General features: G+C 31.6%; 3 protein-coding genes across 10 annotated transcripts; all 3 read right to left on the bottom strand.

Annotated features, from left to right (window-relative positions):
• Positions 1-3,169: 3,169 nt before the first annotated feature.
• LOC118050726 (uncharacterized) lies at positions 3,170-4,028 on the bottom strand. 2 transcript variants are annotated; one of them, XM_035061164.2, is made up of 2 exons: positions 3,867-4,028; positions 3,170-3,738 (listed from the first exon to the last, which is right to left on the bottom strand). In XM_035061164.2, exon 2 carries the CDS (start codon positions 3,722-3,724, stop codon positions 3,356-3,358), a length of 369 nt encoding a protein of 122 aa, XP_034917055.1. In that variant the 5' UTR covers positions 3,725-3,738; positions 3,867-4,028; the 3' UTR covers positions 3,170-3,355. The 2 variants fall into 2 exon arrangements, with proteins under 2 accessions (XP_034917055.1, XP_034917056.1); XM_035061165.2 differs by having other exon boundaries at positions 3,170-3,735.
• A 2,227-nt stretch (positions 4,029-6,255) lies between these two features.
• LOC118050724 (B3 domain-containing transcription factor VRN1) lies at positions 6,256-9,288 on the bottom strand. Of its 3 annotated transcripts, XR_004687916.2 has the most exons (6): positions 8,808-9,288; positions 7,456-8,119; positions 7,205-7,371; positions 6,853-7,127; positions 6,681-6,730; positions 6,256-6,564 (listed from the first exon to the last, which is right to left on the bottom strand). XR_004687916.2 is itself a non-coding variant. In XM_035061163.2 (5 exons), the coding sequence occupies exons 1-4, from the start codon at positions 8,916-8,918 to the stop codon at positions 6,861-6,863; spliced, it is 1,209 nt and encodes a 402-aa protein (XP_034917054.1). In that variant the 5' UTR covers positions 8,919-9,287; the 3' UTR covers positions 6,270-6,564; positions 6,853-6,860. The 3 variants fall into 3 exon arrangements, 2 of the variants coding, with proteins under 2 accessions (XP_034917054.1, XP_073264674.1); XM_035061163.2 differs by lacking the exon at positions 6,681-6,730 and having other exon boundaries at positions 6,270-6,564; positions 8,808-9,287; XM_073408573.1 differs by lacking the exon at positions 6,256-6,564 and having other exon boundaries at positions 6,579-6,730.
• A 1,091-nt stretch (positions 9,289-10,379) lies between these two features.
• Positions 10,380-13,908, bottom strand: LOC118050723 (B3 domain-containing transcription factor VRN1). Of its 5 annotated transcripts, none has more exons than XM_035061160.2 (7): positions 13,765-13,908; positions 13,304-13,394; positions 12,700-12,859; positions 11,539-11,836; positions 11,157-11,432; positions 10,899-11,068; positions 10,380-10,800 (listed from the first exon to the last, which is right to left on the bottom strand). In XM_035061160.2, the coding sequence occupies exons 3-7, from the start codon at positions 12,823-12,825 to the stop codon at positions 10,543-10,545; spliced, it is 1,128 nt and encodes a 375-aa protein (XP_034917051.1). In that variant the 5' UTR covers positions 12,826-12,859; positions 13,304-13,394; positions 13,765-13,908; the 3' UTR covers positions 10,380-10,542. The 5 variants fall into 5 exon arrangements, with proteins under 5 accessions (XP_034917051.1, XP_034917050.1, XP_034917052.1 ...); XM_035061159.2 differs by having other exon boundaries at positions 13,304-13,369; XM_035061161.2 differs by having other exon boundaries at positions 10,899-11,038; positions 13,304-13,369.
• Between the last annotated feature and the right edge of the window lie 1,609 nt (positions 13,909-15,517).

Here is a 15,517-nt window from a genome sequence, read left to right as displayed (position 1 = left end):
TTTAAAATCCAATTTATAATATTTTAGTGGCCCAAGGATGGAATAATCTAAATTGAGTTCTTTAGATGATATTTGATAGATAATGTATATATTATAACCATATAATGTACATCTTATAACCATTTTTCTACATTTTTCAAAATCAATTTGATATACTCTTCATTCTTTGAATAGTTCAATATAGAATGATCTAAAATCAGGCCTTGTATTTTAGATGTTATTTAGACAATTAATCATTATTATAATATCTAAATCTCATATTAAATGATTGTATCATATGTTAAGTAACCCATAAAGTAATGGTTTCAGTATCAATCATGACCTTTGGATGTTACTTGGTAAATAATATTTTTATTTTTATTTTTATTTTTATTTTTACATTTTGTGATATTAAAAATCAAATGGATGATCTCTTTTTTTATTTGGATATTGTTTTGTGAATAATGACATATACTTATATAGGCAAAACACCTTAAATTACATTTATTATTGAAAATATACAATGCTGTAGTTTATTTTAGGTAGAATGTATAAAATAATGTCTATCTTACCTATTACATAATCAACTCCTTACCCAGAACCTCTAAAGCTCTCCTTGATGTCCATATATGACAATATGGTTTGAAATATACACCTCAACAATGGCATGGAAAGTTTGACAAGGTTATATTATCAAATGAACTTAAAATCAAGAAAGTTGATAAATATATTTATATAAAAAATACAGATAAATTTTATGTTATTGTATGTCTCTATATGAATGATATGCTAATTTTAGACAACGATAATCATATAATCAAGTCTACTAAGTAAATGTTATCAAACAAGTTTGATACAAAGGATTTAGATGCTGCAAATGTCATATTAGAAATAAAAGTTTCTAAGATATCTAATGAATTGGTATTGTCTCAATCTCATTATAATAAGAAAATTCTTGAGAAATTTTCTAAATATGACAATAGCACAGTCAAAACATCTATTGATAAGTCTACATCTATTCAAAAATAAAAGTACGGGAATAAACCAATTAGAATATTCTTAAATAATTAGATGCTTGATGCATGTTATAACCCATATAAGGCCTGATATTGTTTACAAATAATTCAAGTATGAATCATTGGAAGACAATGAAAAAAGTACTCAAGTATTTGAGGTACACCTTGGACTATTAGTTACACTATATTGGTTACCCAACAAAACTAAAAGAATATAATGATACTAATTAGGTATCTGACACTAAGGATTCAAAATCCATAAGTGGACATGTCTTCACAACTATGTTATGAAATTCTCCAAACAAACATATATCGCTAGATTCATGATCAAGTTAGAGTTTATTGCTCTTAATAAAGCTGAAGAGGAGCCGAATTAATTCATAATTTCTTAGAGAATATTTCATGTTGGCCAAAACCACTGTCAACTTTTTGTGTCCATTGCGATAGTAAATCAGTAATTGAAAGGGCATAAAGTAGTATAAACAATGAGAAGTTTAGACATATACATAGCACAAATAACATCGTTTGACACTTGCTCTTGAATTGAATTATCTTCATTGACTATGTAAAGTTAGAAAAAATATTGTGGATCCGTTAAGCAAAGGTTTGTCAAAAAAGCTTGTGTATAATTCATCTAGGGGAATGTGCTTAAAGCCTTTTAAAAAATAAAATAGTGTAATGATAGTAATTATACCTAGTTAATTGGAAATCCCGAGATCCAAGTTCAAATGAAAAATTAAATTATTTAATATTCTTGGTAGCACAAGAAAAATATTATTTCCTGTTTATTTCTATGATAAAATAAGTGTGAGCTACAACGTAATAAAGTGTGATTTAAGCTCTTAATGATTTTCATATCTTGGCACACTAAGTGGAGTAGAGCATAATACTCTTAATGAAAGATCACCTATATAAGTGAGAAATATGATCGTTTCTTTGAGAATTTCGATAAAAACTGAATTTTCTAAAGCACTAATGAATTCAAACGTTATTTAAGGCCAAAATAAATACAACAATAAGAACCAAAGAAAGTCTCTAGGTAAAAAACTATATGAGTACTATTATCTAGGTTTACACATAGATTGAATAACTCAAGACATCGCATTTACTACTTAGCCAACTAAATCCGATAATATTTTATTAAGGAAGGTTCAAAACCAAAAACTATCTATCTTGATGTAGTTATTTACGAAATCAATATCTCTCGACAAATCTTTGAGTCATTTTTAAAATAGTGAGATAATTTCATTTTATGTGGAGGATTGTTGGAATTTTTTTTTAATTAATATGCTTTTAAACAAATTGTGAGTGAATGAGAAATTAATCTCAAAGAACCCTTGGTTTTTCCATTTAAAGAACCCTTATTTTTTCTATATTTAATTTTTAATTTATGGTAGCTAATCAAAGTTTGATAATGATGAGAACTAATTCTTCAACCTTTAGCTTCCAAAATTCTATCTTTTAGCAATTTGGTACTATGTTAAGTTGTTAACTTCTATTTTTTGCCAATCACAAAGAAAAAATCATTTAGTTGGCTAAATATTTCTGCTTTTTATACTAAGTATCATATAATTGTGTTTTAAATCTTGATTTTATAGAAGTTAAAATAACATGTTTTTCATTTATTTTGTTTGCAAAATTCATATTAAAGCAGTTTTAACCAAAATATATATATTTTAAAATATTTTTTTTAATTGTAATTAAAAGTGTTTTTCTTAAACTTATTTTTTTAAAACTAAATTATGAAACCTACTATAATACCAAACACAAACTTTAAAAAGGTAAATGTTATTTCTCACGGGACAAATTTTAAATGATGTTCGTGTAAATAGTCTTTCTAGAAAAAAAAAAAAAAAGTTATTCCTTTGATCAAGTCCAACTAAAATACTAAAAATATAACTAGTTAATCCAAATCAATATTTAATTCGGTTCAACTAAAAACTTAACTTGGTTTAGGCTTTGAAATGTTGTGTTTTTCAAATCAACCAATCAACAAGTTTAACAAATGATGATTACAGCAATTAGACCCTTTATAAGAATGAAGTTTCCAGTTTTTTCTTATGTTTTTTTTTTTTTAATCATAAATAGATTTTCAAATTTAAAATCGCTTCTTATTTAGTTTTTAACACGAAAAAAATACAGTTTCTAGTAAACCTTTTAATTAACCTGTGAAAAACCAGAAACGAATTCCTTTTTATTAATATTTTTTTCATACAGCTTCATCTGTTGAAACTTAATTTGCTGGTTTGGTTCAGACATCCAAAAAAACCCAGCACTGCATAAATAAATAACAAAGAAATTAAGGTACATCCTTGATAAAGAACAACCAACCAAGAAACACCAAAGGTAGCTAAAATTTCTCACTCAGTCTCCTCCACAAAAGCCTCGATTCGAAGAAGAACGAACCCGACAGCAACCCCAACAAGTACAAGCCCATTCATGATTGCTGCTATCCTAAATATCTCACCAACATCGCTACAGGTTGAAGAGAGAGCACCTCCACTTCCGCCTTTACCTTTCGATGGAGCTCTCAATGAACTCACAATCTTTGCAAACGACTGCTCAGTGCCTGCTGACAAGCCTAATGAACTCACGCTGTTGTGAGCTTTTAGCCCACCAAAAGAATTCAGTCCTGTTATGTAATTTACATTGGTTTGCTTCCTCTTGGGACTGCTAACTGCGGAAGCAACAAGTGTTGGTGGAGAAAATGTTGCCGAGGTTGCTGCCATTGACACAAAACCTGCTACATATAATGAAAGAACGAAATAAGATCAGCCTTTGTATACAGCAAGCAGAAATATTGAAGTTATTAATTATATAATTTAAAGAGATAATCATTTTACGCCTGACAGAGGAGGAATCTGTGGTTACCTTGTTTTTTATGGTGTCTGTCTAGTTAGAGGTTTAGCAAAATATGATTGAAAAGAAAGGAAATGGAGACTTTTGTATGGAAAATAATGAGAGAGGATGGATAAGGCAGGGAGAGGATGAATGGTGGACAAGCAGATTAGATGGACTACAGGCTACAGAATATTTTCAAGGGTAAGAAAAGATAGGGCACCTTCAAAATCAAAATGCTAGCCAGGAAAATAAAAAAATGAGGCCACTGGGCCTGGTTTGTAGAGATGTTGGCCTACAAATTTGAATAATTTAACAGTCCAGAGCTTTCATCGTCTCCACTTCTATTACATACCTGAAGAGAACTCAGACCCAGGCCCAATTTCAAAGTAGCGAATATATATATATATACACACACTAGTTACATGACCCGTGCGATGCTGCGAGTTATTTTTTTTCATATAAAAAAGTTAAGATCTAAAAATGCTAAGTCTTTTTATGAATCTATACCAAAAAATCTTGAGTTTGGCTATAACGCTTCACTAAAAAATAATATTTATAATATTAATAATAACATTAAATTTACATGACCCAAGTTTAAGTGGGTCTAGCTGCAATACTAGACCCAATAGTTTTGGATATGGGTCTGACTGTAAAGTGTATCATAAAAGTGTGACAGGAAGGAAAAAAAACTAATGAAGAAAAAGAAAAAAAAAATCTGAATTAACTAGATTAACCCGTTAAACCTTGGATTCGTGTCGTGAAAGTTTAATAACTAAATAGAAAAAAAAAATGACGGGTTACGCAGAATTAACTGGGCTAACCTGTCAAACTAGGTTAACCTGTCAAACCCGGGATCCATATCATGAAAGTTTGATAAGTAAATAGAAAAAACAATTAAACATTAACAAACTAAATTAAATGAAAAAAAAATAATTAAAAAAAACAAACAAAAGACATCAGTTTATATAAAAATGACAAAAAAGTAAAAAGAAAAAAAAAACTAAAGGCATTAGCCAATAATTAAATAAAAAAATTAATATTGATGAAAAAAATTAAATAAAAAAAAATATTAATTAAAAAAAATTAAAAGAAAAAAAAACTTATAAGAAGAAAAAAAACTAATGAAAAAAAAGAAAAATAAATATAAATTAACTGGGTTAACCCGTCAAACCTGAGATCCAAGTCATGAAAGAATGATAACTAAATAGAAAAAAAATTAATATCAACAAATTAAATAAAAAAAATTAATTAAAAAAGAAGAAGGCATCAGCCTTTTCACTATGAACTGTACTATGCAGTCCATCGTGAAAGGCATAAAAAAAAAGCAAAATAAAAATAAATAAAGGCATCGGCTATTTCATTGTGTACTGTATACAATATTAAAAGATGAAATCGGAAGAAAAAAAACTAATAATGAAAAAGAAAAAAAATATGAATCAATTGGGTTAACTCGTCAAACCTGGAATTCATGTCATGAAAGTAAGATAACTAAATAGAAAAAAAAAATTTAATATTAATAAACTAAATTTTAAAAAAAGATTAATTAAAAAGGAAAAAGCAAAGAGAAAAAAACCCACAGGAAAAAAAAACTAATGAAGAAAAAGAAAAAAATTTGAATCAACTAGGTTAACCCGTCAAACTTGGGATTCATGTCATGAAAGTCTAATAACTAAATAGAAAGAAAGTTAAGAAAAAAAAAAAACAAAAAAAAAAACCTAAATACATCAACTTTTTCATTGTGCAATTCACAGTAAAAAGCTTAAAAAGAAAAAGAAAAAAAAAAAACATACATCACGGGTTACTTTTTGTCTTTCATAAAAAATATAAAAAAAGACTAAGATTTAAGAGTGTTAAGTTTTTATATAAAGATATACCCAAGAGCCTTGAATTTAGCTGCAACGATTGACCCGAGAATAATATTTATAATATTAATAATAATATTAAACTTATATTACTTAAGTTTAAATAAATCTGACTGCAACACCGGATCCAAAAGCTTTAGATGTGGGTTTGGCTGCAAAGTGGTGTCATAAAAATATGATAATTAAATAGATTAATTAAAAAAATAAAGAAAAAAAACCAACAGGAAAAAAAAAATTAATGAAGAAAAAGAAAAAAAATCTGAATTAACTGGATTCACTTGTCAAACTAGATTAACCCGTCTAACCCAGGATTTGTGTTATGAAAATCTGATAATTAAATAAAAAAATTTAACATTAACAAACTAAATTTAAAAAAATAATTAAAAGAAAAAAAACTAACACAAAAAAAACCTTAAAGGCATTAAAAAAAAAAAATCTGCTCAGCGTTTCCCCGGTGAAACACTGACAGTTTTAGTATATGTTCTAATTCTCAGAAAAGTGTTCCAGAGGGAATGGTCAAAGATAAGTTTTTTCAAAGCAATTTACAGCAGGGAAGAACACACGCACATTGCCATTGTTCACATAACATAAAGCAATCAGGTTTGGACATGATTGGAATTAGCATTTTCAGAACGTTGATGCCAGTAGTCTGTGGCATTTAGGGGAAATAAACCTTAAAGAGAGTATAATACATGCACAGTTCATTCATCTAGCTACTGCACACTGAGCACCAGTGCACTGCTAGAGAGAGTGTTTCAAAAAGCTTTTTTGTACATTTTATTTATACATTACAGGACACGAGAAATTCTAAGAGAGTTTCCCACTTTTGTGTTTGCTTCCACCGAGTGCTTTTATGTGCCTCCAAGCTGCATAGAAAGCAAAGAATCATCCGAGAGAACGCATATATAAGTTGAATCAACAAGTATAATTGGTACTATCTGATTTGCCAACAAAATAAAAGCTTGATAGCTGTAATTCTTACAAACTATAATACTTTAATTTCCTGTCATTGATGAAACTGAGTGGAATAGTCTGCAAATTCCAAACAAATCTGTAACATTTGCTAAGAGACCAAAATCTGTAACAAATCTGTAATTTCCTCGTTGCAAATAAAGAATAGGAAATGAAGAAATTATAAAAGCAGTTGCTCTTACACTGCAAGTCAATTTGAAGGTCCGCTGCCATCAACTGCACGGAACATTGAAACTTGTAGTGAAATTTTTTTGTTCTTGATCAGCTCAAAAACACATACATCTCCTTCCTTCAAGTTGTTTTCCCTTTTAAATTCATTCCATCCCCTTGACATAATCATGCGGGCACGTTGTGTTTTATTGAGACGGAGAGGCCATTGTCTTCCATCAGAAACTTGAAGTTTAATATGTTCTGAAACTCCACTTAAATGTCTTTTAGAGAATTCAGCCGGCACAGGCTACACAAAACAAGAAGAATTAAGAAGTGAATGTGTAACTTGTAAACTTGATGAACATATCTTATTTATGAGATTACCACAAAACACTTATTGTATGACCGTAACAGGACCATGAAAGAAGGATGTTTAGGCCTGAACATTCTGGCGGCATGAATTGCCTTCTTGCTTTCTTCTGAAGCCTTTGCAAATCCACAAGCAATGATGTCCGTATCTTCTCCGCAGAGCAGTGAAAATTCAGTTTCATCTGCTTATGATGGAGCTCGCAATCAGAAACAAAAAGGTTACACCAGATCACAAAATGATATCCAAATAACATAAAAGGGCTTACCAAATTTAATTTTAGATTTCCCCTTGTTGACCTTGGTTTCATCTACCAAGGATCCATGTGGCCTAGGCAATCTACATTTCTTAGACAGCTTCCTTCTCGTTGATTCATCAGTATCATCTAACTCGGCCATAACAATATGCTCTTTCATCACAGGTATTTTGCCTCTTTTGTCACCGGAACGTTCAAAACATGGCCTCTCTTGGGCATTGTTCTCTGATGGAGGAGGCTTAGATGGGTGCTTTTGTCTTGATTCCCCTGCATCTTCATCAAAAACTCCACTTTCCAGCGCGCAACAATATTGGGAATCAATGCTTTCAATTGTACCTTCATCTTTCATTACATCTACATCATATAGTGAACATTTTTCATCGTAATTGATCTTTCCACCACTAGTCCCTCCCCTGCATCTATGATACGGAATCTCACATGCAGTCTTATCAAATATGAGAGCATTAAAATTAGAGCAACCTCTATATCCAAAGACTAAAAGGTGCCCATAACCGACTGAATGGTGCTCTAAGAACTGTAGCCAACCATCATCAAACGAAACGCTGTTGTTGGCTTTTGTTAATCCTATTTGCCAGGAATGGCCATTGGGTAGAACAACTTTAGCAACATCAGAAAGTTCTTCCCCAAATTTCCTCGCAAACTTATTTGGAATCCTCTGCAGATACTCAGATAAAGAAATCAAATGTTCCATGTACAATTTGTTTTTCTATATAATTGCAACAGAGTCATAACTTTCATTTTTCATAAACCAAGAACTATCTCATTTCAGAAAAAAATAGATGACTGATACTGATTGGAAATACAAGAGCGGTAACTATTATTCTGTAGATGTTTCACTTAAAGTTGAAACATCTAGCCTTTCATCGTTGCCCCTCTATAGCTTTTATAGTATCAACAACATTAAAGTCACTGAAATCGAAGTTCAAAAGTCACATGCATCCTGGCTTGTCACTTACATTCAATCTTTATCAGCACAACTTATTGGCCCTGGAAAGGCCTTTTTTCAATAGAAAAGAACATTTCTTCCACTCTACACAAAAGAAAAGGAAAAATAGATCCTTTCTGGCCCAGCAGTGACCAAGATAATTTGCTAGAAATTAACTTAAATCAGGAACTTTCATGAAAAGGACAAAGCTTTTCAAGAATGACAAGACTTTTCTTTTTGCTTCATGCAAAGCCAAATTCCAATTTATCTCATTTCTAACCTCAATCATGCAACACATAAAAAAATGTTCATCGGGAAGAATAAATATAAAAGACAATCAATCTACTAGTTAGCTATAGATTTTATGCATCAAGTGAGCAGGAATCCCTAACTATCCCATGCATGCAATCAAAATTACCAGCTTCTTATCTTTTAAGGTACTCTGAGTGATTATCTTGAAGAAATGCCACGACGGGCTCTGATCCGCCTGAAGACTCCTGGGTGGCCGCACTTCCTTCCGGGTAGCCATTGCTGTAGTCTTAGGCGAATTGCTACTGTGACAATATTTTACCGTTGGAGCAAGTATTTATTGTAAGAACTCTGAGCTATGTTTGGTGGACTAGGAATTTCAGCAAGCAAGTGACACGTAAATCATCTAGATTCACGCTGCCTTCTTTTCATTCAACAAAATTTACAATTAGCAGGCCGGCCTATTAGTTTCTTTATGGACCATCATCGTCACATAATAGGGCCTCTCTAAGAAATTGTGTCCAAAATATTGGAACCCCCAAGACAAATACAGCAAAGAAAGATGGTTAATGCATCAACTGTCTTATACTTTTTTTTTTTTTTGAAAAGTGATTTTTAAAAAATTATTTTTATATTTATTTATTATTAAAAAAAGTTAGTTAATGGAAAATATTTTTCAGTAAAAGAAAAATTTAGCTTGATTTCCAGGAAAGTGTTTTCTTAAAAAATATAAGTAGAAAATATTTTCTGAAAATTGTAAAAAATTTAGAAATGTTATATTATTAAAAATAAAATTGAATCCGAAAAGGCTAAATATATAAATAAGTTAGGGAGCTTATATTGTTAATTTTAATGGATGTGCATTTGAGGAAAGACCTACAATATAGATGATGATACCTCTTATTGTTAAGTATAATTTTCATAATTTATACCACTATTAAATTCTAATTATAAAAATGCTTTTTTTTTTCTTTATTTTTTAAAAACATTAATAGGAAGATTACTCAAAAAAAACTTTGAACCTAAATATTTTTTAAAAATGAATACTCAATTCACAATTTATAAAATTTAAAATTTTAAAAAATATAAAGTATAGGAGCCATGTCAAGTTGATCGCCACTCAACCCGTAATATCTATTTCCTAATTTATTTGACCCATTATTATTTGCAATATCCACGTTAGATTAAGTTCGATTCAAATCAAATAAACCTGTTTTTTTAAACACCCCTGACTGAAAGCCGTAACTTTCCTAAATGGACTCTAGACCCCTCTCTTAGCAAGGGTAATTTAGCCACAATGAATATTAAAACACACACATGTACACGTAACTTGAAGCATGTGAACTTCACAAGTATTCCTCTGTGATTAACGTCTACCACGGCAACATCATTGAAATCAAAACATCAATCCTTTGTTGGAAATCTATATAGTATTCTAGTAACTTGTAAGCACTCAAGAACAGCAAACAATGTCTTATAGCTACAATGAACGGATTAAAGTGATGAGCTCCAGCCCTGGCCTTGGTAAAATGGGAATTACGACAGGGCTCTGTAATTTAAGGGGCAAAGAACACCCTTTGTCTGCTAAGAAGAAAGTGGTTTCTGCTACATCTCTTTTTAACTAGATTGTTTTCGAGAAACTGATTAGTTTATTAAAGCCCCAAACAGGCACCGGAACTGAAGTACTTTCTGTTCACAAAAAAAGAAATCTGAGGCATACCGTATGGGAAAACGTAAAGGGTATCCAACGAGCTATTTTGGATTCATAACTGGATTCTAATTGTCAATATAAATATAGCCAGAAAAAGGCACAACGCAAGTCTTGGACGTGGAGGTAAGTGGAACATACATGATGAAGCATAAGCTATCAAACAATCCTTAACATTTTTGCTTTTACCTACAAATCATTTCAAAGGCTTACCATCACGGGATACTGTAACTTTCAGCAGAGAACCATTGTCCTCGACCAGTTCAAAGGTACAGACATCTCCTTCCACCAAATCATTTTCGCCGATAAATTTGCTCCACCCTTTTGTTAGGGTCACTCGCCGATGTTCATGCCGGACAACTTGTACAGGCCAGTATCTTTCATTGGAAACCTTAAGTTTAATAACCGCAGGACCTCCTAGCAAATGCCTTCTGGCAAATCCACACGGCACATACTGCACAAGAGCAAAGAGACTTAGAAATCAACAGGATATTTATAAATTTTTAACAAGACAATATAATTTTCTTGACCATATTCTATCAAATGCCTTACCAAAAGATGCTTATGGATATTATATGGCTTCAATGTGACCTTGAAAGAAGGACTTTCAGGCTCGACCTTTTTGACAGGACGAATTACCCTGCTTCTTTCAGGGAATGCCCGTGCTGGGATACCAGCAACAATCCCTGCATCTTCACTTTTTGTCAGTAACTTATTTTTGTCTGCATTTAAAGGATTCAGTACAAAAAACAAAGAGCACAAAATTTCAACACCAATATTTGAATTATATAAAGAGCCTATCAATTTCACCTCTGTCCTTGATTTCATTCAACAAGGGTCGACAGGTCCTAGACATGCGATGATAGTTCATCTTCTCTTTCCTCGACTCTCTATCATCTTCTAAATCAATTATCTCAGCATCCACTTCCTTCACAAACTTTTCACTCGTTTTGTCACTGAATTGCTTCAAATTTTGGCTCTGCTGCACAGAAATACACCTTCGACGCCTTTTCATCCCAAGATTTTGCTCAGCTGAAGCATTGTGTCTTTCGCTGGATTTTCCTTTCCTTCCAAATCCATTTAAATCTGTACTTTTCAAAACACATTAATTAAGAGATGCAATCTTGCAACCAGAGATTTCAATAGTCTTCATCTTCCATTTTTTCTACAGGATTGAAGAAACGTTTCTCACCATAATTAGTCTTTTTAGCGCTAGTTGGTCCAACACTTGGGCATGGATATTGAATCTCACAACCACTCATATCAAATATGAGAACACTAAAATTACAGCAACCTCTATATGCAAAGACTAAAAGGTATCCAAAACGAATTGAATGATGCTCTACAAACTTTTGCCAACCCTCATCAAACCAGATATTGCTCTGGTCTTTTGTTAAGCCTATCTCCCAAGCATGACCAGAAGGAACAATGACTTTAGCAACACCAGAAAGTTCTTCACCATATCTCCTCACAAACTTATTCGGAATCCTCTGCAAAAGTACTTAAATTTAGTTAGCTTAAATGTTCTGATGCAAGACAAAATCAACCAAAGCACTTTGAACAATATGTTTTAGGCTTTATATAATTGTAGCATCACATGATTTTCATTATCTATAGATTTAAGCTAATCACTTAGGTGAACAGAGTATCACTGGGATAAGAGTGGCAAAGCATGAAGCACTACTCTATGCAAAGTGAAACAGTTATTTCTCAGAAACTTGTTGACAATTGGGCTGTAGCCTAGTGGCACCCTCCCAGCAACAATGCAGGGACAGAGTAGGGACTTGATTCTCTTCCTCGGGTGAGTAGAATTCAGCCAGCAGGGGCCAAATTCAAGAAAACAAGAGAAATAAACATGGAGATAGGCAACCATGCATGCACACTAGAAACACATGACCATCCATCACCATTCTCTATAATTTATCTCTACCACATTAACATCACCAATATCAAGATCCAGAAGTCACATTCAATTTTCAGTTAACATTGTATCTTTTATCAAAAATCTATATAGAACAATCAACTCTTGTTTAAGAAGTTCAGAGACATTCATAGAAACATAATGATCAGCTTTAATGTCTTAGGTTCATGTTTAATCAAAGCAGTCTTTGATGCAAGAAAAGAAATCGTATTTTTTGCAACATTGTTTATCTTTTGCAACATTATAGTTGAATGGATGAATATTAAACTTTGTTGTGGCCAGTGCGCTATACAATAGATCGTTTTCTAGATATTTATATAATAGTTCTGCAGAATCAAAATGGAAAGGAAACATGAAAGGAAGACTAGTACATTTTACTAGATGGAGAATCCATAATTTAGTAATATTAAGCAAGTCAAAGTTGTGAATTACCAGCTTCTTGTAATCTAAGATACAAGGAAGGATTATCTTGAAGAAATGCACCAGTGGTCTTTCATTCGGAGAATCTGACCGCCAGTTACAACCCCCACTGGGTTTCACTTCTCTCTTGAAAGCCATTAGAATTAATTAATCTGACTTCTCAGCTTTCTTACTGTGTACATTAGAATTACAAAAATAGTCAGCAACAAAGCATACATGCAAACCAAAATATTTCACCTATCACTTAATGTTGTTTCATTATCCCCTTTTATGTGATTTTTATTAGGGGTGAGCGTTTTCAGTTCTGTTTTCATCTAAAAAATAATCAAACCAAAATTTTTTATTTTTTAAATTAAAAATCAAAACCGGTTCAAACCAACCAATTTCAGTTCAGCTTGGTTAATTAAAGTAAATGACCCAAAAACACCGAAGAGATCAACAATCTCTAGATTTATTCCCAAATCATCTAGAGTTTCCCTTTATACAATTTGCTTTCTTCAGCACATACAAAGCAACAAAGATCAGAATTCAAAAGTACTGAGCTAGGGAATCCTAAGAATAAGCCAAAAAAAGGACTTGCCTTGGAAATCATGGAAGAATATTAGGCAATACTAACCTTAAGCATGGCGTTATAGGCAAGGACTTGCCTTAGATCAGCTACCTCTTGCTCCAACTGCTCAACCTGCAGGACACTTTGTGACTGGCTCCTAGATTGTGGACATTTATAAAGAACATTTACACAAGGCTTCTCATTTATCAGCTTTGGATTGATCAAGCAGTCAAGTAACTATGGTGGGAGACTAGAATGAGGTGATACTACTTGTAATTTGAATATATGACAAATTTAAGTCTTATGCATTGGAGCTCCATGAATATGAAAGGTCAATCGATTAGTTTACCCTCGAAGAGGAAAAATATGATACCAAATTGAGGGTACCAAACTACACAAGTCTAGAAAATCTATGTAAAATGGCCCAATAAAAACTCTAAAAACAAGAAAAAAAACACCTCCGAGCAGAAGAAAGAAAGGAAATGGAGATTTAGGAAAGGAACAGAGCAGAAGAAAGAAAGATATACCTTATGATTATACTCAGCGCATTTAATTGTTCCTTCGCCAAAAATGAGAGTTCATGATCTAACATGACAAGGATTCATCAATACAAGCAAAATGACACACTTGAACAAGAATTTCCAGCTTCTGCACATCACGGTCTGTTTTTTTTTTTTTGAAATGTTTTTTTTTTTTGAAATGTTTTTTTTTATTATTTTAAATTAATATATTTTTTAATATTTTCAAATTATTTTAATTTAATTTTTAAAAATAAAAAAATATTATTTTAATTTTTAGAATAAACATTTTAAAAAAACACTTTAAAAAATAATCAAAATTATACTCTCAAATACTTTTCTAATATCATAAATGATGATTTTTAAGAAATGACACTGTATCTCCACCATAATTATTGACTGATTTTAATGGGATGATCGGGAATTAGTATCTGTTAATTTTTAAAATATTTTTATTTAAAAATTTATTAAAATAATATTTTTTATTTTTTTAAAATTTTTTTATATTAAATCAAAATTATTTAAAAACATTTAAAAAAATAATTTAAAAATATTTTTTTTAAAAAAAAAAAAAATCAGCTTCACATTCCTTGATGCGTTGCTCGAGCTCCTCGAGTCAATAGAAGTACACTCTCTCCTTTGTGTGGACATTACAGGTGGCATAGCATCTTGGCTCCTCTATCCACGTGGTACATTCAAGATTACAACTGGCAGTCCATTGCACGTGGTTTTCTTTTCTTTTTCTATGAGTGGATGGTAATGGTTACCGTGGGTAGGATTTTTTTAATATTTATATTATATTTTTTATTTGTATAATAAAAAATTTAAATATTATAAATTATTTATTGAATTTTAACTATACATATAAGTATTTATTAACTAGATTTTATTATTTAATAAAAAATAATTAATTTATATACTTGAAGCAAGTACATGTATGTATGTATGTGTTTTTTATATTAATATTGAAATATTTAATTCCTTGTAAGCTATGAGTTCTAACAAAAAACTCAAGCTCATTCCGGGTATGCATGGCATATATCCAATTAGGCACACACCAGCACGCCCCGTAGAGGTGTGACATGCCTAATAATCCTGTGGGCTTGGGTCAGGGAGTGTATCCCGATCCAACATGCTTGGACTCAAGCAACGTGCTTGGATTCATTTTTCATCTTTAATCGGCTCAAGCTCAATATTTGTCAAGGATTTTTTTAGGACTTCACACGGGTCTCTCGGTAATATATTTTGATCTAATACGTATTATTTTGAATACAGTACAATTCAAAATATCACAAGGATAAAATTACATTTCAACCCCTTATATCCACAAAAAAAAAAAATCATGGGCTATAAATACACCATGAATTCTTCAAGTCAAAGGTTAACAATCTCTTCATTCTTATCATTTTCAGCATACATGTTTTTAAAGTTTATCTCTCTAAAATATCATTGCATTTCTTTCTCAATAAAATCATAGACTTTATCATTAAAGAGTTTTCACGTCCATCAAATGAGCTCTTTTACGGGCAACATCAACCGGTCACCTAGCTAACCAAGCACTTACTGCTACTACCACAACTATTAGTCACCTCGCTCATCCGGCATCACCCTCTACTATCACAACTACCGATCACTTGGCTCACCAGACACCATTTACTTCTACCACAACTACCAGACACCGTGACTAATAAGAATGGATCAGATTGTTTAAACTAAAAGATTAACTAATTATCCAACATATCAACCTCATTCCTAAGTATAT

Source organism: Populus alba, chromosome 4 (genome assembly GCF_005239225.2).
Source record: "Populus alba chromosome 4, ASM523922v2, whole genome shotgun sequence".
In the NCBI taxonomy this organism is placed as follows: domain Eukaryota; kingdom Viridiplantae; phylum Streptophyta; class Magnoliopsida; order Malpighiales; family Salicaceae; genus Populus; species Populus alba.
This window is presented reverse-complemented; position numbering and strand designations above follow the sequence as displayed.